This window comes from Nipponia nippon, unplaced genomic scaffold (genome assembly GCF_047370975.1).
Source record: "Nipponia nippon isolate SJK-2023a ecotype South Korea unplaced genomic scaffold, ASM4737097v1 scaffold_12, whole genome shotgun sequence".
Classification (NCBI taxonomy): domain Eukaryota; kingdom Metazoa; phylum Chordata; class Aves; order Pelecaniformes; family Threskiornithidae; genus Nipponia; species Nipponia nippon.
In genome coordinates, this window is record NW_028262313.1 from 2,157,500 (window position 1) to 2,179,851 (window position 22,352).

Consider the following 22,352-nt stretch of genomic DNA (forward strand, 5'->3'; position numbering starts at 1 on the left):
GTGGAGCGGGCTGGGCTGAATCCTGCTGGGTTAGGATCCAGCGTCCCCCTTGAATTTCCCCCTCCCCTTTCTCTTTTTTTATAAAATACCGTTTGTGCTTTGTATCCTTTCTTAATGTATCTGTGGGCCAAATTAATCTCTGGTCTAATGTGGTTGAAGCCAGTGGAATTTCACCAGAGATGAATTTGATCTCGTGTCTCCAGTCTGATGTCCAGAAGCTGTCCCTGGGGGCAGAAATCTCTCTCGGTTGTTTATCTCAGGCTGAAATGGCAGTGAGTGCGGAGATGTGTAGGGGTTCTGCTAATTCCCAAAGTCTCCCATTAGCGAAGAAAGAAAGATGGCTAAATACTGGAGATGGTGAGGGATCTACCCCTTTCCTGTGTTTGGAAAGGGGACGCTCACATTTCCTGGGGCTACCTATAACTTTTTAAGGACAGCACAGTAGCATCAGCTCTAGGAAATAAAGTGTCTTAGTAAAGACATTATATCTCTCCAACGTCAGATTCATTTCCCCACCCAGGCAGGCTACAGCCAACTACTAAATGCCATGCTAGATATTAAACAGAGTCTCAACTGGCCAAACAGCCAGCGTTAATTATCTCTCGCAATAACTCTTGCAGCTACAGGTTTTGAAATAGTAAATATGGAGGGAAAGTCAGAAGGGTCATTTTTCATGTTTTCCAAAGCTTCACAAAGTCACCGATTCGTTACCAAAGTACCGTGGCACAACTAGGCCTATAAACGGGTTTTGAGAAAACTCATCGCTTCTTGGCTATAGTCAGTTCCAGGCAGATTTGTCCCCGCTCTGTACAGGCATTGGGTTGGTTTTTGCAAAAGCTTAAGGAACCTCTTTGCTTTCTGCCTCACCTGTTTGTTGTCTACTGGCTTTGCTGGTCCAGTAGTGGTTTGCTAGGCCAACTGTGAACTCCTTGGTTTGCTGTGTCTCTCCATTGTCATTAGTCTTCTCCTCTCTACTGACTGCCTATGTTGTCTTCTGAGATGTTCTCTAAAAACTCTCCTGGCCAGATTTTCTAAGCTCGAAGTATGCACACCCCCAAAAACGGGCCCTGGGAAGATGTACCTTACACAATGTACGTGTAGGTCAGGCAGTAGCGGACGCTGCCATGAGCTCGGTGTTGCAGATTTGCCCCTCGCCACTAGCATGCTTGTCCCTCAGCACAGAAGCAACCACGGAGATTATGGTGATTATGGCAACTGGAAAATTAGAGAAACTGATTTGCATGATGGCCACGACAAAACCAGTTTTAATTATTATGTGCTGTTCAATTAATTATATTATTAATTAATTAAGGTATCAATTAATTAATAATTGTACTGTTCAGTCATTAAGTGACACAGTTCAAAGGTGCCTGAGCATGCCTACCAGTATTCCCACTTAAATCACTGAACTTGCATCCTGACAAATGTAATATGCCTAACCGTACTTATTTCTTACACAGCAATTGCTCTCGTTTTCTCTCTTTCTCTTTCTCTCTCTTTCTCTCTGAGGTGAAAAAGGAGGGGCTATTATCTTAGACTTCTCTGACTATAAAATTAATTAGCTCCTAAAACACTGGTCAGCATTTCTTTTATGAAGAAGGGGCTTATGCTGTAACACTGGCAGGTCTTTTTATGAGATGAAGTCCTCGAGTCAGACAGAATCCAGTCAGACCCCAAGCACCAGGTTAAGTGAAGCCTGGTTGTTTTACTTAAGACATGAAATCTGAAAAACAACAAATAGGGTCATTAAATTAGTAGCTCTGTTTCTTTTGTCCTACATTGTGGTAATCATAGCCCAGTCTCAGATTAATTAACTTAAGTACCGGCATGGCATGTTTCTCTGAAAACCCCTAGTTTTCTTACTCTGTGGTTTGTCTCGTGCCCACGACCCAAGGAGGGGCAGGAGGCTGCCGGAGCAGGGAGCTGCTGGCATTGCTCAGAAGAGGGAGGAAATTCCTGAGAGTTGGCTTTTAGCGACTGATTTTTTGAATCTTGCCATATGCATTTTACATATATTGCCAGCAGTTTTTCTGCCAGAGACCTTGGCAGGCACCTGGGGCTGTGCTGCTGAGGCTGAGGCGCAGCTCTCAGGGCCGGGAACGGGCAGACGCGTGTGCCTATGGCAGGTGGTTGCTGCCTGCAGGCACCGCGTGCTGCCTCTGCCCTGCCCGCGCGGCCTCCCGCAGCGCGACAGTGGCATGGGAAGGGGCTTTAACCTTGGGTTTAGAGCATCAGTTATACCTGGAAAGCAGTGAAGCCTGTTAGGAGTAGGAATACTTCCACTGCATTCACCTGAACTATTTATTCGTGTAAAGGTACGGACTTCGCAGGACAGGTCTCAGTGGCTACAGCAGGGCTTGACGGCTCAACAGCTCGACCTGATGTGCCGAGAGCCCTGCTCCGCGTCGGCGGATGCCTATTACAGATTTGTTTCTAGATTATCTCAGCTGTTCCCTCCATCTCTTAAACGGGAAACCATGGTAATTTCCCTGTCACAGAATACTTCAGGACGAGAGAAAAGCCGTGAAGGAGGTGAAATGGAAAATGCAATCAACTTTGTTAGAGGTGAAGCAGAAAAACATTTTTCAAATAGTATAAACTGCTGCTTATTTCATGCGCTGCTGTACCACACCTCCCAGAAGTATTACCCTGGAGCTGGCTGGCGTGCCTTTGAAAAGGAGGCATTTAAACTGCCGCTGGCTGTGGCAGGCGAGGGAGAGACGCCGCGAGATCAGCTGATAGCAGGAGAAGAAGCCTTAAAACTCTGCTTTTTAAACTAATGGAAACTTTATCCAGGTGGTTAAGAGAGGACAGAACTCTCAGTGTTTTGAGAAGTTTTTGACCCCGACATGCGGGCGCTCCGTGGGGCACGTCAGCCCCCTCTGGAAGCACCCCCTCCTGACGCTCACGTCCGCGCAGAAATGCGTGCGCGCAGGCAGTGCCAGGCTCCCTTCCAAATCGATTTAGTGATGCGCAAGGTCGGATTTCAGCAATACACTAGGGTTTGCACTACTTATTGGATTGGGCAAAATGTAATGATATTAGACCAGGTGCCTTAAGACAGCATTAAACCAATTTTTGGCCTTCTTTAAGTCCATTAGACGTAAACTAAATGGGTAGTGTTGGCTCTGCACCTTACCAACAGATAGAGAAAAGGGCTGTTTGTTGGGGTTTTTTTTCTTTTTGCATTGATTGTTCAAGATTTTGCCTCTCGGTTACTGCCCTTTAGCCTCTTTCAATGTCAGCGTGGTAACTGGGAATAGAATTCACTATGGTGTCTCCTAGAAATAGTAAAGTAACAGAGACATTTATTTGTCTTGACTTACAAAAACAACAAAAATTCCCACAACCCTTCTGAAGCTACAGTCAATCAGGCGTGCAACTTTTCTGCAGAGAAGTCCCAGTACCAGTGAGGACCTTTGCTGCCTGCACTGACGCTGCAACATTAAGATAGCATTGAGTTGCACTTCCAAAATTGTGCTTGTTATTGACTAAAGCAGTGGAAACACGTCTAAAGCTCCACTGAAAATGGATCCTTTGTGATCCCCAGTCCGTCCTTAACATAGACACAGGGTTATCCGGGGTACTTCTTCCATTTCTAAGTGTCTGAAAACCGAAGGCTCCTTTAGTGCCTCTGTCCATCAAGGGCTTCTGTCCTGCTGGCCACTTTTAATCTCCCCTCCAATAATTAGTGTTTGCAGCTTTCAGAAACATTCAGTTACTTTTCTGATCCCTGGCTTTATCCTCATCTGCCCCCACGCAGGACAGCGTGTACACGTAAGGGATTTTTGCTCGTGTTCCCAGAGGCTGTCAGCCAGGGGTGCCAGGGGGATTAGAGGTTCCAGTGCCCAGCAAGGAGACCCCATTCTTACAGCACCATTTCCCACTAATGTTTCCATTTTGGAAAACGTAACGTCTGTTCAAATTCAAAGAAGTGACCTTAGTACTAGGTGGGAGGGTTTCCCCCCCCAGGAGAGCTCTTCAGACCCGTGCTATGAGCCAGCTCCTTCATGCCCTTCTCTCTGTCCTCTCTATTCTCCTCTGCACTGTGCCACAGCTTCACCAAAGCAGATGCCCTCTGACCAGCCTTTAGCCTGGTGGTCTGGGACTTGCGGAAGGAGGGAAACACGTATTCAATCACCATCACCCCTAGCCCTGAGCTTAGAAGGATGCTGTCATTAAATCTGTCCATAAATACTCAGCAATGCAAACCCAGCAGGGGTTAAATCATCAGCCAGCATGAACTGCTTTGGCCTGCAGTAAAACACCCTCTGAGTCACTGAATTTTCCTGCTAATTTCTTCCTTTCTGATCCTTTGAGCTCAGGGCCAGCTGTGTCATAAAAACCCTGACCCAAACACCCAACAGCTTTTCTCTGACTTCTCACACTTCTGCACTTCAAGCTCTCCCCCAGCAAGTCTGCATAGCAAACCGAGATGGCTGCACGTTAGCGTACTTGTGCTGGCTTCGCCCAGCTGGCGAGGACAGGTCTTACCAGGTAACAGAGTCTGCAGGTACCTCCTGTGGTTCTCCTGAGTGTTTAAGCCTATTTTATTGCATCTTCGCTGCTAACAAGATTGCTGTGGCCCTGACATGTTTCCCCATCCCATTCACACATGTAGGCATAGCCTCGGGGGGATTCAGAGAAACTGAGCAACACATAGGCTGACCACTTTAAGACGAAGGGGGACATTTGCATTTTCAGATAATCAGGGTCACTTCCCTTTTCTCACAGAGCTTCCCCCAGCGGAGGTGAAAGAACGGAGCTAATCATGTTCTTAGTGGTATTTCCCCACAGATTCAGAGAAATCACAGACCTTATCCCATTGCTTGTACAATACTGCCCCTACCCAAAACCTCCGAAACGCAGGCGTTACGCAGTACCCATCTGCGGCTCGCCCAGGCACTCTGTGCGTTGGGTCCACAAGCAGTAGCCTCGTTGATGATAGTACAGATAGATGGCTTCCCCCTCAAGGCATTGGTAACCCAGCTGGAGTCAGTAGTTTTACCCGAGATCCGGTCAGATGTACAAGCTAAGGAAAATCATGAATAAATTCGTGGCTGGGAGCCCTCTAAGGATGGTACCGGTGACTCGGCAGTGGGCACATGCTTCTGAGCAAATTCTCCAGGGGAGTTGTTCGTTGAGATGTGAAGCGGGCCTCTTGGGTTTTCCACTGGCCCTCGTTTGAAGAGCCAAGAAGTTGACATCAATGTCACGTTGAGATTCCAACTGGAATAAGCCTGTCAGCCCAGATTCTCCTGCACTTTCAGTTTGGGGAGGTATTTTAGGTAAGGGACAGTGTTGCTACCCAGAAGAGGCTGCGCTTCAGGGCAGAGATGGATGAAATGATCTCTTCCTATCAATGAAACGGACAGAGTGATCTTTGCTATCAGTGTACAGCATGCTGGAGGAGAGGGAGCCTATATAAATACACGATGGGATAAATTAGTTTTCAGCTGGCTTTGATTGATAAAGCCCTAGTATCATTTATTCCACCTTGCCTCCCTTAGCTTTTGCTTATCACATGAGGAATCATTATCTTAATGTCTAGTCTAATGACCTCAGGTTGCAGTACCAGACTTGATAAATAGACTCAGGAAGGTGGAGTTACCTCAGTAGTTGTAGGTACTGTGGTTGGCTGTGGAATAGCCAGGACACAAGATGACTGTTTTCCTCTGCTGCATTTCTCAAGCTGCAGTTAGCCCTTTTCCCTCCCTCTTCCTCCAAAACATGGATGTTAGGCTAGTGGATAGAAAAGGCACGTTCTCCTCACCAGTACCATCCCTGGTAATATCTGCCTCTGCCAGGCCATTAAGTGAAATCCCCGGCTGCGTAAAGCGCCGTGGCTAATGCACCACTTAAATTCCTCTTGAGCTGGGCGAGTATGACAAAACTAGAGTCGGGTAGTTTAGCATGGAAGTGTAAACTGATGACATCCCCGGCTGCTCAGGACTGCCTTCGGAGGCAGACGGTTCCTGCTCACAGCTGCCGTCCGCACCTCTTGCTGTAAAAACTAGGTCTGCAATCAGGGAGCAGAACTAATACCAGACACAGCATAATTTGCCAACTCTAAACGTAACAGCAACCAAGTAAATAGTGGTGATGTGCTTTGAGATCCTCTGTTGAAATGTGCTGAAGAAAGGCAAAGGGCTGTACCCGTTCAGCCGTTACTGCTTCTTATTTCTTTAACTTAAACTTGTCGTTATTGCAGGAGTAATTAACCGTACAATTAGTGTTCCTGAGGTATGTTCCTGGCTACTCCATGTTGTGTATGGGTTACGATATTCAGGAGGAAACGGAATTTATGGGATTTTGGAGCATGGCTCCCAAAGGATGCAAGTTGGCTCAGCCGCTGTTGAGATCTGGGGAGATGAGGGGTTCCTTAGCGCAGCTCTGCTTCTCCCCTGCCAGCAGCCTCCGCTCGGCCCGCAGGGACGGCGGGTGGCAAGACTTGCTTGTCTCCCACTCGACTCTGGCCAATGAAGAGCAGGAGACCTAGACAGCGAGGCAGAAGAAAAGCCTATGAAATAGCTCCTGATCAAAGTATAAGCTAAAATGGTAAAGGTTGAGGGTGGAATAAACAGCTTGTAAGGCAAGTTTCCATGGTTATATATAGGCAATTCCGAGTGTACTCTGTGTATGTTTTGTATTCACTCTGGAAAGGTGCGGTGTTGACGTAGCTGTCCCGCTGTATTATAACCGCGTCTGTCTGCACGTGTCCATGTGGATTGCCTGTGAGTTAACAGCATGCTCCAAACCCTTCAAGCGCTGCTGAAGTTGTGTTGTAACCTCAGATAGAAGAGCCACTCTGAAAAAAAAGAACTAGAAGGGGAAAAAGAGACAGTTTTAAATCTTTTTAATTGTTTTCTTCTGAGCTGAGAAATCCGAAAGATTCCAAGTGACGTTGCCTAGTACTAAAAAAAGACATGATTTCAACTGACAGCGCAGCATCTCTCTTTACCAGTTTTGTCTAGCCAAATTATAAACCCTGGAGTTTTCTTTTTCTCATTCTGAACAGATCTCCGCAACCCCCACCCTGCCGAACCATCTCGCTATGCAGCTGCAGCCTTTATATTCTGCTACAGTGCAGAATTATGCATGAACCAGCAGAAGGAGCTCCAAGTCTGGTCATGGGTGCATAGCTGCTTTCTTACGCCTTGGAAAGGCAGCGCAGCAGCTGTGTCTAGAAATCATTACTTATCTATCGATTCTTTCCCTTTGCGCCTTGAATTCTGTTCACCAAGCAGCCCAAAATCGCATTGGAAAAGAGCTTTGCTCATTTCTTTCTGTTGAATCGCAGTGGAGTTATGGCTTTGCATATAAAAAAAAATCCCTCAAGAGACAATTTTGCACAATGGCCCCGTGTTCTGATGAGGAAGCAAACCACTCCAGAGCAGAATAGAAAAACCAACCTGTCATACTTTTTCCCAGAATTGCTCTTTCTCAGGATTTGAAGATTTGCAGATTAGATGAATCTCCATCTCCCCCCCGCCCCCCAATTCCAGTGTTCCACCTTGTCAAGAACATGGGTATGTCCTAAAAACAAAAAGCCATTCTTGGGGCACCTCAAGTTATTGCAAAGTGCTGTATCACAGCTTCACAAGAAAATGTAGTCTTATGGAATTATCAGCCTGACTTGCCAGAGCACAAATGTTTTTATTTGCATGCCCACAAACACACGGTAATTATGCATGCCATCGAGATCCGCAGTCTTGATCATTCAGGCCACGGAGGCCATTTGATAAATATGATAAATATGCAAACCTTCGGGTGCTTGTTCAAGTAGAACCAGCCAGGAGCTTTTGACGCTCATCCAGATGAGATGTTAATGCCAACAGCCTAGATCCTCAAGCAGGGCCACGCAAACAACTTTGAGAATATGGGTCTGAGCTTCTTTACTGAGGGAAGTGGCAGTGTGTGCATGGGTACGTTTCAAGCAAGGACAGACATTTTTCAGGAGTGGGGTTTGCTAGTCATCTGGCCAGGGGAGTCTGCCTTTTCCTCTTTTGGAGAAGACAGACTATGGATTACATTCTTTGCAGTTTAACTCCATCAATGTCAGTGGACTTCAGCCAGACTCTCCTTTCTCTACTTCTCCAGCCTTCCAAGTGCATAACATTTTGCTGATCCAGGACATTTCGTAGCATTTCTGTGTCATGATTAAAATACACTAGTTCACCCTCCGCAAATTGGTTTAGAGACACTAAAGAGCTCAGCGCAGCTCAGCGTGGCAGACTGGATGCATCACGAGGCTGACTGCTACTCTGCAGCCACAGGATGCAAAAGACATTGGGCCATGTCATTAAAGCAATGTGGTTTTAAGGTCTTCCAAAGCTGGAAGCAATTGCTGTATGTCCCTTAGTAGCAGCTTTAGATTCACAGCTCTTTTGTGTTGTAGAACGTTAGTTAGCAATCTTGGTGGCACAAGGCCCGTTTGCCTTTGAAGTAATTCCTGGTCCTTTGGGTCAGTCGAAGATCCCAACCACCTACCAGACAGAAGAAGATGTATTTCCCAACTCTAGCCATGTAAGGGGCCTTTACCAGATCCTAACCTTACCACAGATCCTAAAATTCCTCACCAGTCTCTCCTGGGAAAAGTGGCCAAGGCAGTAAAGGCTGGTGGCCTCCAGGAGAATGTCTACACTCTTGTATGGGTTCAGGGCTAGAGTCTGCCCTCCAGAGCAGGCTCTGCAGTTGGTTACACTGCCCACCCGTTCACCTGCCTCCCAACAAGGCAACTCAGAGCAGGACAGCGGCAGAAGGGAGGGAAGAGGTAGGGCAGAGATGAGCTCAAGCCCATGCTTGACCCTTATGGGACATCATTGGCTTAAGTCACATAGTGTGGTCAATTCAAATGGACGGTTGGGGCCTGCCAACAAGGGTGGTACAGAAGGTGTCTCAGGTATCCTAGAACTGCCCTTGTTCCAGGTTTGACCCCAGGACAGCAAGGGCTCTGGGGCTGCACCGTGCTCTGCGGGCTTTCTGTGGGAGAGAGGAGCTTGGGGAAGACAGAGTAGAAAACTTGTTGATGAGTAACTCTGTTCCAGCATGCAGATACAAATGCAGAACATCTCCAGGTTGTTGTTTTCAAATAAGTATGAAATATGAACTGTGATGAATTTGTTAAAGGTTAATAAGTATGAATCACGGAGTGTTTTTTGTCCACCGTAAGGAAAGGTCTTGGTTACTCCCTACGGTGGACAGAGAGCTGCATGATTTGATGGTATTTGCTGTAAAGAAGGAGAAAACAGTTAGACATAGTCAAGATGATATCTCCATTTGGTCTGAACCTTTTGAGGATTTTAACAACCCTTGATTGGTAAATTCTATAGCAAGGGGAAGTGAATGAATTCTCTGTCCTAAAGCCATACGAAAGCCTTAGCTTTGTATCTAAAAGAAGTCCTGAATTATAATGCGGCAACATACAGAAGTTGTCTGATGAGCTCCGTGAGTGCGCTTTGTGAGGCTTTTCCCTTTGTCTGTAAGTACCCGACTGTGTGCAGCCTTCCCGTGCCCGGGCCGGCCGGCGCTGCTCCCGCGAAGCATGTGTTTGTGTGTGGGTAGGAACCGCTAACCGAATGCAAAGAGTCGCATTTCTTTTACACACGTTGCTGTGGTACCTGGGTGCTAATCACCGTATTTTGCCTTCTCTAGCACCTTCCCAGCCGAGGATCTCAAAGTGTTTTACAAACATTAATTAATTTAGCTTCACAACCCTCGTGTGAGGTAGGTGGGTGATGCCATCCCGCTTTCCAGATGAGGACACTGATCTACTTGGGTAGAGTCGCCTCGCTCCTGCGGTTAAAACCAGGGGAGGCAATGGCCTCGAGATGGCCCTTGCGAAGCCTGCCACCCGTCACGCGGCCGGGGCTGCCCTCCCGCAGAAGGAAGAGCAGTTCTGCATGCAGCAGAGGGAATCCAGAGATGGCCAGAGCTTACAGCAACCTGCTTCAGAGCCCTGCTCCTCTCTCCTTCCTGCCCTTCTCTGGAGTTGTGGTTTCCAGCCAGTCACGCTACCCTGAGGCTGAAGGAGGGATTATCCCTCGTCGTTTTGCGGGGAAGGAAATACAGAAGTAGCTATATTACTGTTCCCTGTAGTCTGCACTTTGGTGGTGACCTGCCTCCCTTCTGTTCCACTTCCACTCGCCCAGAGCCGCCCTTTCTACACCATCCTGTAGAAGGGCTTGCGTAGGTCCCAGCTTGCTGAAGCTCCCCCTTTCCGTGGGAAGGCAGCATCCCCTCACCCCCTTCCTGCGCCGGAGCTGTGACTCACCTCTGGGGGATTACGCACCTAGAACCTGAAAGCATAGCCTTGCCAGTCCATCCATTGCTACCAGTTTGGATTGAGCAGAATCAGCCTTTTCTGCGTTGCACGCAGCCGTTTTTGGCTGAGACCAGACTGGTAAATTTAAAATTAACCCTATGGAAAAGTCCTACAAACTTTCCTAAAGAAAATAACGAGTTGCCCTCTGTATAGGCCGAATAGCGCCGAGGCGGCGCGGGTCCCTGCAGCGTAGCGCTTCCTCCACAGCAGCTCTGCTCCCTTCTGGCGCAGGAGCCGGTGCCGAGTGGTCCTCGGGGTCACGCTGCTCGGGGCTGGTCACTGGGGCATGTTGGGGCAAAGCCACTTTCCAGGCGTAGCTGGGAGGGAGGGTGAAAACGAGCTTTAAATTTAATTTAACAGCAAGCGTTAAATTAGCGAGCGGGTTGAACGATGCGGTTGTCTGCCGTCGTCTGACCAGACTGATGCTGCACGTGGCCTGGCCTCGTTTGTGCCTCCTTAGGTCACGCAGGACTTTTCCATGAGGGCAGGCAAAACTCTGCCAATACAAAAGTAATGGATCTTTTCCAAACCTTCAACTCGTGGTCCAGCGTAGGTAGCCTCCGAGCTGAGAGTTCAGGCAGCTGCTGCGATCTTCCGTAGATTTGCCGTCTCTAGCACGTCTCCCTGTTGTTTGGGACCCTGGTTATTAAGTGATAAGAAGCGATAGCATGACGAAGAAAGACTATTGACCCAATTGCACTTTGACTGATCTGTTTCTTTTTCCCCCCAATCATCGATGCAGGTGTGAGCTACTCCAAGTCGGTTCCTCCAGCCTACCCACCACCCCAGGATCCATTAAATCAGGGACAATACATGGTGACAGATGGCATATCCCAGTCCCAGGTCTTCGAGTTCACCGAACCCAGACGCAGCCAGGCACCATTCTGGCAAAACTTCAGCAGGTTAACACCATTCAAAAAATAATACCTAGAGAGATGGAGAATTTTAACTTAAAAGAACTAAAATTTAAAAATAAAAATAAATAAAATTATATTTATAGATGGACCTTTTTTCGGAGAAGCACTGTTGCAACTAAATATATATACATATATATATATACACACATTTTAAAAATAATAATATATATACATATGTATATATATAGAAGGACCAAAAACTTTTTTTGTTGTTTTTGGGAAGCAATCTGCTACTAGATACTAGGAAGCACCAATGATTTCTAACCATGTGACCTGTTTTATTTTATTCCATTGGTTGGACATCTTTTTTTTTTTTTTCTTTTCTTCTTCATTTTCATTCAAGTCGTCATTGGCATCCCAGAATGCTTTCTCGCTTGTGTGAATTCGTCATCGAAGTTCCTCATGGACTACATTGGTGTATATTTTATTTGATCTTATTTATGGGGGGGGGGGGTTGTTTGTTTTTTGGAGTGCCGGGAGATCTCTGCTCCCTCTCCCTCCCTCTCCGTCCCTTCCTTGGCTGTCCCCGGAGTTATCATTTCAGTGAGGAGCATCGACCCTGCCCGGTCCCCGTCCTGCATTCCCTGGTCTGACTCGTGCCTGTCTGGATGTGCTCCCTCGTGCACCATGCTCTGCTGCGCAGTATTTCTCTGGCTTTAACTGTTTTGTTGTGGGCAGGTGAAGAGGAGCAGAAGGGGTATCAGCTATTTAGGAAGCGAGAGATGGGTTTTCCTCAGTTAATTTTTTGCATTTCTTTAAGCGCTGTCTTTTTCTCAATTCAGTGTGATTTGTTCACGCTGGGAGTAAGACTGAGAAAAGAGTATCAGGGGCTTTTATTTCTTTTGCGGTTAGTTTTCTTTCTGTGGGGTTATCTTTGATTTATTTTCTTTTTAAGCTGGGAGACGACTCTGAAAAGCCCACTCCTATCTTTGTTTTCCATGCAAAGATAAAGGCTTAAAAACTGATGGCTTCATGCCCTCCATTCCAGCTAGAGGAAAACTGGCTATTAGGCTCCAGCAAATGGCCAGTTTTCTTTCTTCAGGAACTAAGGTCCCATCCTGTTGGCCACACTCACGCCTGCACAGCACTGCGTCACTGAACCACTAATTGCCATTTACAGGAGCAATGACCCAAAAGCGAGGGCTGCGACGGCGCTCGCTGCCTGCTCCACTCTTGCCTATGAGGTCCCTGGCTCCACCGGGGCACCGACCTCCCCGGCAAAGCCGGAGCGGCCCGTGGTGGCCCTTCGTGGAAGGGTCATTGCCCCAGTCAGGGGCAGTATTGGCCGGGTGTTTAATGTACCCAGGCTGCAGGGGAGGTGAGAACTGCCTTTCAGGAAAGATCTGGGTGTGACCCGAGAAGTTTAGCTGTATGGCCATGATTACGTGACCTAATCGAAATCAGAGATCAGTTTAATCCGACCGGGATCAGTGGTTCAGCAGGGGTGTATCAGTGTCAGCGGGCTCTGGAGCGATTAGCTAAACTCTCCAGGTCTCTTTCTCTCTCTTTTTCTCCCTCTGGAGATTCATAGCTCCATTTTCAAAGACAATTCCTACAATTTCAGCCTTAAGTGCATTTGTTTGCGAGCGCAAAAGCTTATGTTTAAGCTTGTAAAACAAATCATTGTGCACTAGGATGATTTTTTTTCCTAGGGTAAACGAGACTGTTTAACCAGATTTCGAAGACGAACTTCAAAACTTTGCAGAGCTATTCTGCAAGCTCCTTTGAAAATGCGGGATGAAGTGATTGATCACGGTCTTTATCATTTCCGTTCGAATCTGATCCCCCACATAAGCACCCCAGGCCAGCTAGCATGGAGATACAGTTTTTTTCTCCCCTGAGAAATACAAGCGAATGGGAAGAGCAGAGAGTGGGGTTTCAGTATTTCCATGGAGCCTCTTTTATTTCAGGGCAGTGGCTGTATTTTTTATTTAAGTACAAAAATAATCTCAGCGCTGTTTAGTAATCTCGAAGCTATCAATAAAGAGCAAAGCCGGGTCCGTGTTTTGGAGAGGAAAGCAGCCCCTCTGTGACAGGCAGCAGCGAACCAGTGGGAATCCCAAATAGGAGGCAGCCCAATTTTCTATCAGAAGTTATTTTTATGCTCTTTTGTATCTTTGCATTTTTACGGTCAGATTTTAATATTGAATATGTAGCAAATGTTCTTTTGTTTCTTTAACAGAATGGGTATTTAAAGAAGTGAATGAGATGGGTTCTCGGAAGTTAACTGACATGTTTTACTGTTGCTGAATGGCTGGAGAGATGCAGAGAGAGAGAGAGAGAAAGAGAGAGAGATGACAAACTGTTGTCAACATGATGAAAATTTCACTTATTCCTTTGCCTTTTTAATTGCTTAGGGAAAAAAAGTAACAAGCACATTAGTTAAGCCTGTTCATTTACTGTTTTGTGCCTCAGAGAGTGAGACTGAGACATCCATAATTTTTATGAGAAGATGCTTCCTAAATATTCAGCACTAGGAAAAAAGAAACACCACCGCCACACCATTATTTGCATCATAAATCAAGACTCGCTTGATCTGACAAGGCCACTTGTTGGACTCGCAGCTTCTTTCTTAAATGGAAAGCCAAACCAGACTAGCGTGGCTAGCGCTTGCCGAAGCCAGGCGGCAGGCAAAGCAGATGCAGGCGTTTGTTCCAGAGGGAAGAGGGGCTTGGCTCTCAGGCATGGCATTCAAGAAAGCTCTTCCCCTCCATAAATTGCCAAGGTGCTGCAGGAGATGGAGCGTTGTCACAAAGAAGAACCAGCACCGGGTCCCACTTTACCACCTACTGTGGCTTTCCCGATAGGGAGCAGGGCTGGGCTGCCTCGAGTGTCCGGAGCGCTGGCAGCAGCGCCCATGCAGTCAGACTGGGGTGATTCTGACTGAGCGTCTGATACAGACTTTCATTTCACTGCCAGACAGGAGGAACCCACTTACCATTCCATATGCAGCAACAAGAGAGTTGTAACAAACTTACACGTTTACGGTATTTCTCTGGCTGAATCTATATATATATATAAAAAATAAAACCACCCTCTTCCCTAGGTAAATGACATGCATTACCCCTTGACCTAGACACTAGAACAGAGGATCTAAATTCAAGACTTTCGCCTCCCCACCCTCTCCAAAAAGATCAAACAAGAACCAACCTAGGTGCATCTAACAGTTGTAAATAGAAAATAATACATAGAGAAATATATTTGAAATTTGTTTCAGTTTCTGGACAGTCGCCGGCCGTCCTTTGCAATGTTATTGATAGTACACTGTGGTGCTTTGGGTTTCTGGTTTTGTTCTCTTTATGCTCTGTCATCTTTTCATTGCAGCTACATTTCAGGGAACATGTATATTTAGTAGCTATTGTAAGTTCTGCATGGCATCACCAAGCTTATTTTTCCTTAAGAAGAAAAGAAGAGTCTGTAGGAGTTTAAAGGCACTATGACGACAGGGACTTGTAGCAGAGAATTTAAAAAAAAAAAAAAAAAAAAAAAAAGGTTTTTAAAATTCTAGTTTGAAGCCAAATACTGATATTTTAGTGCTTTTCGGGTTTTAACAGTAAGAGCAAAAAAAAAAAAAAAAAAGAAAAAAAAAAAGGATTTTGGTAACCCAGCTGATCCGCACTTGCCAGTTTTATTATTTTGTTTATATTGGACTGTTTGACCCTGTCAAACAAGTGTCAAAGTTGTGTGTATAAAACAAAAAAAGTGTTTAAAAAAGTGTTGTAAAGACACTGAGCCTTATGAAAATATTTATGGAATTAAATAAAAAGAAGTGAAAAGGCATCTGAAGGCATTTTAAATCATTTTCCTCAGAGCGGTCTCACTCCTTTCCCAAAGGCCAAGCGCAAGTCGCTGGGGGGGCTCCAGCTCGCCGGCAGAGCAGCCACCGCGACATTCGTGTGTAACCAAAAAATAGGTTTGTTCTGGAAATATCCCCCCTCCCCTGGCTTTGTGTCCTCCATCTGAACCGAGTGAAATGATTAATGAGTAGCTGGCGGTTCAGTGCTGACAAAATACCGCCTTGCAAGTGCCGGCAGGGGTTGCTCTGAGCGGGGCTCGGCTCAAGTCTTCTGCGAAACAGGGCTTTAAAATGCTTTCTGTGACTGAGCGTTGCTCAGCTCCAGCCCCAGCTTGACGACAGCTGAATTCTGCAGCCAGCCATCTCATCACAACTACGTTGTGAGCAATGTAAGGAGCGTTTCAGAGCACGGGGAAGCAGAGCAGGGGGATTCGCGGGGAGGGAGCCTGGCCACGCGCTGCTCCGCCGCAGAGGGCTCAGCCGAGGAGAGGAGCAGGTTCCTGCCCTGGTTTCCCCTTGGCGCGGAGGGAGCAAGCGCCCGCCGGGAGAAGGAGCCGGGTGCTTTACCCCTGCAAGGCCAAGTGCTCTCTCCAGAGACGCGGTGGCATTTCGCAGGTAAGACAGTTGAGTCGTCTATTTCTAGATAGCCCAAAAATCCAGTCACAACCAAGAGAACTGGGGTTATCGCACCATGGCACCCAGACCCGGCAGCGGTTGGGAGCGATGCCTGTCATTGTGTGGAGAAAGACACAGGCCCACCTACCAAGTTGCTAGAAATACCTGCGGCCAAAGAGCTACGTTTTCAGTAAGGACGCCGACTTTCTGCTCTTTCCTGTCTGTCCCGCGGGTGCCCGTCGGGGTGAGCGATGGCCAGTTTGCTGGCACACGGACTGACCGTGTCTTCAGCCCACACATCTTAGGAAACCAGTCAGACAAGGCAGTAAAAAAACGCAAAAGCCAAGCAGCTCTGCCCTGGGAGAAAGGGAGAGAGGCAGGAGAGAGGCAAAGCTGCGAGCACAAAGGCTTCTGCGGGGCCAGAGTTTGAGCAGGTTCAGGAGCAGGCTCACCCAGACCTCAAACATCGCAGCTTCACATTGGCCTGCTGCTTCAGCAATACCCCAAGCCAAGCTTTTTTCTCTTGCTTACATTATTGCTTGCAGTGAGGAGGACGTTGGTGCCGCGCTGGGGTTCACCCGTCCCGATGATCCTGTTCTTCTTGCAGCGCGTAACCGAAGTCAGTCGGGAGGGCTGGCACGGCGCCGCTCCCAAAACACGCTGCTGGGGAGAACAGCCCCAAAGTGCGGTTACGTACAAAACCGCCCCTTGAAGAACACCTCTCCTACCCACACCGCCGTCTTGGCAGGCCAAAACAGTTGTTTGCCAGAATTTTGCCCTTCCCTCCAGGTTTGCAAATGTGAGCTGTGGGGAAGGAGGGGGGCGGTCAGAGAGGGCACGAGCATTGCCCGAGATGTGTCACGTACCAAAAAAAGCCCTGACAAGGAGGGAGTGGGGAAGAAACCCAATCACCCAGCGCGGGTGCTGGGAGTGAGAGCCCCACCAAAGCTTATGCAGAAGCGATGAACAACCTTCGTGCTCCTGCAGCACGCTCCCACCCCCAGCTTGCTTTCCCGGTGGCGGCCGGAGAGACGAGCACGCCACGGCCGGGAATGCCGCTGCAGCCCGTCGGTGATGGCCGACTTACACATTTCATTTAGTGACAGTATGCGTTTGGTTTTAGCTTTCTCCAGCCACCCAGCATTCAGCCAGCTACTCTGAACTTTGGTTGCATGAAACAAAAACCAAAACCAAAGAAACCCAGTTTAAAATCCATTTGTCTCGCGGGGTGCTAGGTTCGTGAGGCCGTATTTCTGGATGACGGACCGAGCCGACCCTCCGAGGCAGCAGCAGGGGCACGCCAGGACAGCTGCGGCCGGCAGATCGCTGGGGCCTTGGTTCAGAAATTCACTGAAGCACATGCCTGGGTCTACCATTTTGTGCCAAAGCTCTAATTCCACATATGTCAAAGTACAGAATTCAGTCCTCAGCATGAACGATGATCGGTAGGGAAGTGACCTTAAAATGAACATCTACATCGGTTCTGCCTGTTCTGATGGTCTGGCACGGTGCTTCGCCTGCCTGCGCAGGTACCGAGCTGTGTGCCTGGGGCACGTGGTTGTGCGAAACACGGGGGAACGCCGCGGAGAGCTGGCAGCCTCCCTGGGCAGAGTCGGGCCCGGCTCTGCTTGGAACAGATTGAGTAGAGCTTTTAGGCTGATATGTTTGTGACACAACAGGAATGTTGTATGAATGCCTCTACGTCAAAGCCATCTCTGTTTTATCCGTGTGTATGTAGCCGGGGTATTACAGCCCAGCTTTTGCTTTTTAAGGACTCAGACATTCAATCTGACTGATGGCGCTGGGATTACAGACCCCAATCTACCCCAAACAATACATTTTCTTATTATTCTGTAGCTAAGAAGCAGCACCAGGTTTTGCACTAAGTGCAGTAGTGGGTCAGCATCCTCCAAAGCAGGTAATGCACCATCTGTGCCGGGTTGGTAAAGAACAAACGGGGATTGCATGGTGCTGGGGATGCACCGGGAATAACTGGCATTTTCAAGAGCATTTCTAAGCACTGTCCACCGAGGGTTTCGCAATCCTTCGCTGCTAAGGAGGGACACTAGCGCTTTAACTGCAAATATAATCTCCCCAAAACTGCAGGTACAAATTGTAAACCTGTGTTTATTTGTCTAAATCTCTTACCTTTGCTACAGAAAAGAGATACACGGTATTTCTTAAATGCTTTTAATGTTCACATCCTTTTTTTTTCCAGCTCTCTCAAGGCAAAATGCATCCTGGTGAAGATGTGCGCCTTCTCATTTCAGAGCCACAGTAATGTGTTGCCTCTTGCAGCTTTGACAGGGTCTCTGTGCTCAGCCCTTTCCCCGGCCGGGCCGTGCAGCAGCAATGGCTCGGAAAGGCTCCCCCGTTCCCAGAGCCCCCCAGGCCGTTCCCAAGCCCCCTCCAGCACCTCGCTGCGGCACGCCAGCCGAAGGCAGGCTGGTGGCCCGCGCTGTCCGAGGGACACGGAGCCCTTCCCACTTTCAGTACTGGTTACAGCACCAACAAAAAAATCTCCAAGACAGGAACACTGTGGGGTTTTTACTTTTCCATTTAGAATCTATAAAAAATGTTAAACTCTTCCAGAAACTGTTGCCTCATAAAGAAAACATCAGTGCTTGAAAAGGTGCTCTGGTCTGGGGCATCTTGTCGAGCGTGTGGCACTGCTGGCCACCTCTCTGCGGCTCACAGCTGGGGAGGAGAGTTGGTGATCGCATTTTGAGCCGAGATAAGGGCTGTGCACACGCAGGTCTTCGTACATACAGGCTTTCTTGCCCGTTGCTATCACAGCAGAGAGCCATAACGTAGGCAGCTAGCGCCTGTCTGGCTTTTATAGCCATTGCACAGCTGGAGGGGAACTGACACACATTTTTGCTAGGTTCTAGGTTTTTTCAGAACAAACCATTGTACTAAACTGGCTTATAAATAATCTCTGAGAATTCAGGCTGCAAGAGGCTCAGTGGTCTCTTGCTGGCTGGTCCTGGAAGTCAGTGGAAGTTAACTCCGTAAGAAATTTTATTCTCTTTTTTTCATCTGGAGGAGCATTAAGAGGATATTTTGGTATATTTGCTTCTCTTTTCAGCTCACTTCTACAAGAGCTGTGAAGCTTTTATTCATGAAGCAAGTACTCGGCGGGCGGGTATGTCTGCATTCAAGCCTCTGCAGGCTCATAGGAAATGGGACCGCAGGTGGCCCTTCCCGCAGCACAGGTTGCCCTGGGTGGTGATGCTGAGCAAGAGCAAGCCGTCATCCATGCCAGCAGGGCCAGGGCTCCTCTTACCTGTACAACAGCCATCCAGGGCCTCCTTTGGATCAGTGGGATTTTTCCCTAGAACTGTGTAACTGAGGGTAAAAAAAAAAAAAAAAATCCCATTCCTGACTTTTCTGAACTGGTATAAATTGGAACAAGCCCAGTGACCTGCCACAGGCCTGTTAGAGGTGTAACTGAAAGCAGTACTTGATCCACGGGATCAGTGACTGGACCGATCCAGACTGGAAATGCTTGGAAATAGTTTAGCTCAGCCACTTCAGCCACTCTTCCTCCTAAAGACAGCGATTTTTTAGGCAGGCTTTATATAGGCTGGGTTGATACTAGATCACATTCACTGCAAGACACTGCAGAAGTGTGAGGAGAGCAGCAGGTTTGAACAAGCAAGTCATTTCCCGGAGTGGAAGTCGCTGCTGTCGTCATCTCAGAAAGTCCTTTGGTGCTGGCTGTTTCTCTCCTGGGCGAGAGCTGGCCTGCCTAGATGAATGGTCTGAGCAGAGCTTTACTGGGCCGTACAGCCCAGCTCGTTTTAACATCAGTTTGATGCCGGCTGACCTGGACGTTTGATAGCATTTCCACCATCAGGCACTCCTGTGCAGCCCAGGCCGCGGGGTGTTTTTTTTTTGAGTTGAAGGTATTATTTTAGCACGTCTTAAGGTGGAATTGCTTTCCGCGTATTTGTGCTATCACACTAGTTCTTTGTTTTCTGTTTGGAAGCTGGATAAATGCAAAGAAGGGCCATTTGCTGTATTTTAACTCCCCAGCAGCCAGACCCTTGCTTTTCCTGTGCCAAAACCGAGCAGCCTCGCGGCACGCTCCGCTCCCCGGCCAATTCAGCTGGCATGAAAGCGTGCGGTTCTTACAGAGCCTCCCAGGCCCGAATCCAGCAAAGGACCAGACAGGCAAATTGCACTAATAGTGCAATTGTAAAAAATTCTGTCACTTGCTGCCTTATCCAACCTAAACCACATCATTTGTAGTTCGCAATTTATTTTTTGGTTTGGCTGGAGCCAAGCCCCGTTGTTGGTGTCCACGGCCAGCTGCGGAGGGCTGTCACACACCCAAGCGACACAAAAGCCTGGGGCAGCCACCAAGAGCCCTGCTCCAGCAGGCAAAAGCACTGGTGCCCGTTACGTGGGTGGGTGCTGCGTACGCACAAGGTGGGTCAGGAACAGGGAGGGTTATGCTCTCGTCCTGTCAAGGGGAGCTGTAACCGTGTTGCCACCTGCCTTACCAGAGCCCGTAGCTGCAGGCTGCTTTTTGAGGGAATATGTGACCAATGCACTGATTTCCTCAAAGTTTCACTCCCCCACAGATACAGGGCAGCAAGAGAGGAGTCCCTGGCCAGCCCTGCTGCTGCGGTGGTTTCACGCTATACAAAGGAAATCCAGAGTCTTTGGACCAGGAAAAGAAACTAGAAGCAAATACAATAAATACTCGTAGCTGTGGTGCGAGCCGAGATGGGTGACGCGCTCTCTGGTCCTGCTCCCAGGACAGTTTGTACCCGTTCTCTAAGGACTGCGAGTGTCCAGGCTCCCCACAAAGCCACCGTGTTTGGTCCTGCTGAATCGCCGCCTGAAGGCATCTGCTGTGTACAGGTGACTGCAAAGGTGATGCTAAAAGGGCTTTGGCACGCAAGGTAGGTATCCTGCCTGCAGCACCTGCCCCGGCCTGATTCTGGCTGCGATACTCGCAGCCTGCCCGTCAGGTGCGGGCAGGATCGCCGGGCAAAAGGAGATGGATGGAGAAAACTAAGAAACTTTTGTGCGCCGCAGAGAAGGGGCTGGCTAACGGCGTGTGGCCTGCCCGCTGCAGGCAGCGCCGGCCGCGCGTGCCGCCGGCCGGCTGGGGAGGCAAGCGCACAGCCAAATTGCTCAAGGATGTGTCATGCTGTTGTTATCATCGGTGTTGCTAGCGCAGTTACACTGGCCTTATTTTTACTGTCTGGATGTACCATTAAACAAGTTTGATTTTGTTGCCTGATTACAGATGAGTGGTTTCAGCCTTGCACATAATTTAGTGCTACCCGGGGGCTCCATTAATGACATCTCTGGACAGGGAGAAGCAAGTTGTTGTTGTGTGCGGGTACAATGTGGTTTTAAGCTGGGTGGTAACGACACTTACCTGGCAAAGGGAAACAGGCGGTTGGGTTTTCCCATCCCCCTTCTTGCACCTTGGGCACGCTGACCCCGCTGATTTCCCAACACGTCGGAAACCGGACTGCGGCATTTGAGGTAGCAGGGGCTGTGTTTTTGTCTCCTGGGGAGGTGAAAAAGAAATCAGAGCACATACCCAAGAGGCAGCACCCACCAAAGCCCACGTTCACTGTTAAAACATTCCTTCACACTTCCCAGACAGACGCATTTTGAGTTGGAGACTACAAGCAGGGCCAGGAGCTAAGGGGATGTTGTACAATTCGGGAATAGCAGGTCCCCAAAAAGCCAGAGTTAACCCCGGGGAGAGCCGTGTGGAGACTGCTCAGCGCAGGTTTTCACCCTGCCTCTGTAATTCTTTTGGCTTTTCACGAAAAGGCATGTGAGTAATACGCAGTCACGTAGAGGGTTAAAAGCCATACTTATCTGGCACCAAACACAAACAAAAAGCTTTTACTGGAAGAGAAAGGCTGATATAAACTGCTGTAGAAATGCCAGTTTGAATTCCACCCCCCGGTTATAATTCCTGTGCTATTCCCAGGCTGGAGGATGAGAAATTCCGAGCGCGCAGCAGAAAAAGGGCATTGCCTTCAGTGACAGGCGTTATTTACACCTGCGCCAAACTGCTCGTACCAGCAGGATCTGTGCCCTCGGATCTGCTGACACGTACGGCCGCTGCCAGGTGTGCAAGGAGTTTGAAGACCAACAGAAATATTGTGATGGGCTCTCTTCGTGCCAATGGGAACAGATGGTTTAAATAAATAACCATGTCTCTGCAGTGTTTCTATCCAAACATTGCGGCGGAGACCCTTCAAGTGAAACTAAGCATAAAAAAACCAGCTAGCAAAGCCGAGCGCAATTATTGTCCCTGTCCGGTCTAGCAGAGCGCTCAGAGCGAACAGCGGGCAGATTGCAGGCTAAGTGGACTGTAAAAAGATTTAGCAAAAACGAAGACAGTATTAATGACATAGTAACGCTTGTCAAAGTAAAATATATTGATTTTGTTTTTAAATTGTTCCTCTTGACTTACGGCTCGTATCAACTTCAAGCTGCTCTTGAAGAAGCGTTGTTATTTGGCTCCTGAGAATAAAGTTCAGTGCTAAAGCTAGTGAATGATTAGACTGGGAAGACTGAGGTGGTGGGAAGAGGCTGATGTATTAGGGGACATCATTTCAAGCATGGCAGGGTAAGAAATTTCAGCAGTATTTGAAAGGGACAGAAAGGTCAAGGGCTTGCAAAATGAACAAAGCCGGTGCTGATCACAGGGAAGCCG

At 48.2% G+C, this 22,352-nt stretch overlaps 1 protein-coding gene and 1 long non-coding RNA gene across 13 annotated transcripts in view; one reads left to right on the forward strand and one right to left on the reverse strand.

Annotated features, from left to right (window-relative positions):
- ARHGEF9 (Cdc42 guanine nucleotide exchange factor 9) overlaps positions 1-15,003 on the forward strand; it is a 222,624-nt gene extending 207,621 nt beyond the window's left edge. For 6 of the 9 annotated variants that reach the window (XM_087748352.1, XM_087748359.1, XM_009474573.2 and 3 more), the window contains one exon: positions 11,067-11,263. In XM_087748352.1, coding sequence (XP_087604478.1) covers positions 11,067-11,248 — 182 coding nt within the window. In that variant the 3' untranslated portion in view covers positions 11,249-11,263. Of the gene's footprint in view, positions 1-11,066; positions 11,264-13,423 lie in introns of those variants that run through there. The other 3 variants (XM_087748353.1, XM_087748354.1, XM_087748355.1) reach the window with 3 other exon arrangements.
- The window catches only part of LOC148056643 (uncharacterized), a 207,037-nt gene continuing 184,685 nt past the window's right edge, over positions 1-22,352 (reverse strand). The window contains exons 5-7 of one of the 4 annotated variants that reach the window (XR_015702510.1): positions 21,051-21,185; positions 16,184-16,312; positions 1-10,963 (exon numbers count right to left, since the gene is read on the reverse strand). This is a non-coding gene — a long non-coding RNA (uncharacterized LOC148056643). Of the gene's footprint in view, positions 10,964-16,183; positions 16,316-21,050; positions 21,186-22,352 lie in introns of all 4 variants that reach the window. The other 3 variants (XR_015702509.1, XR_015702511.1, XR_015702508.1) reach the window with 3 other exon arrangements.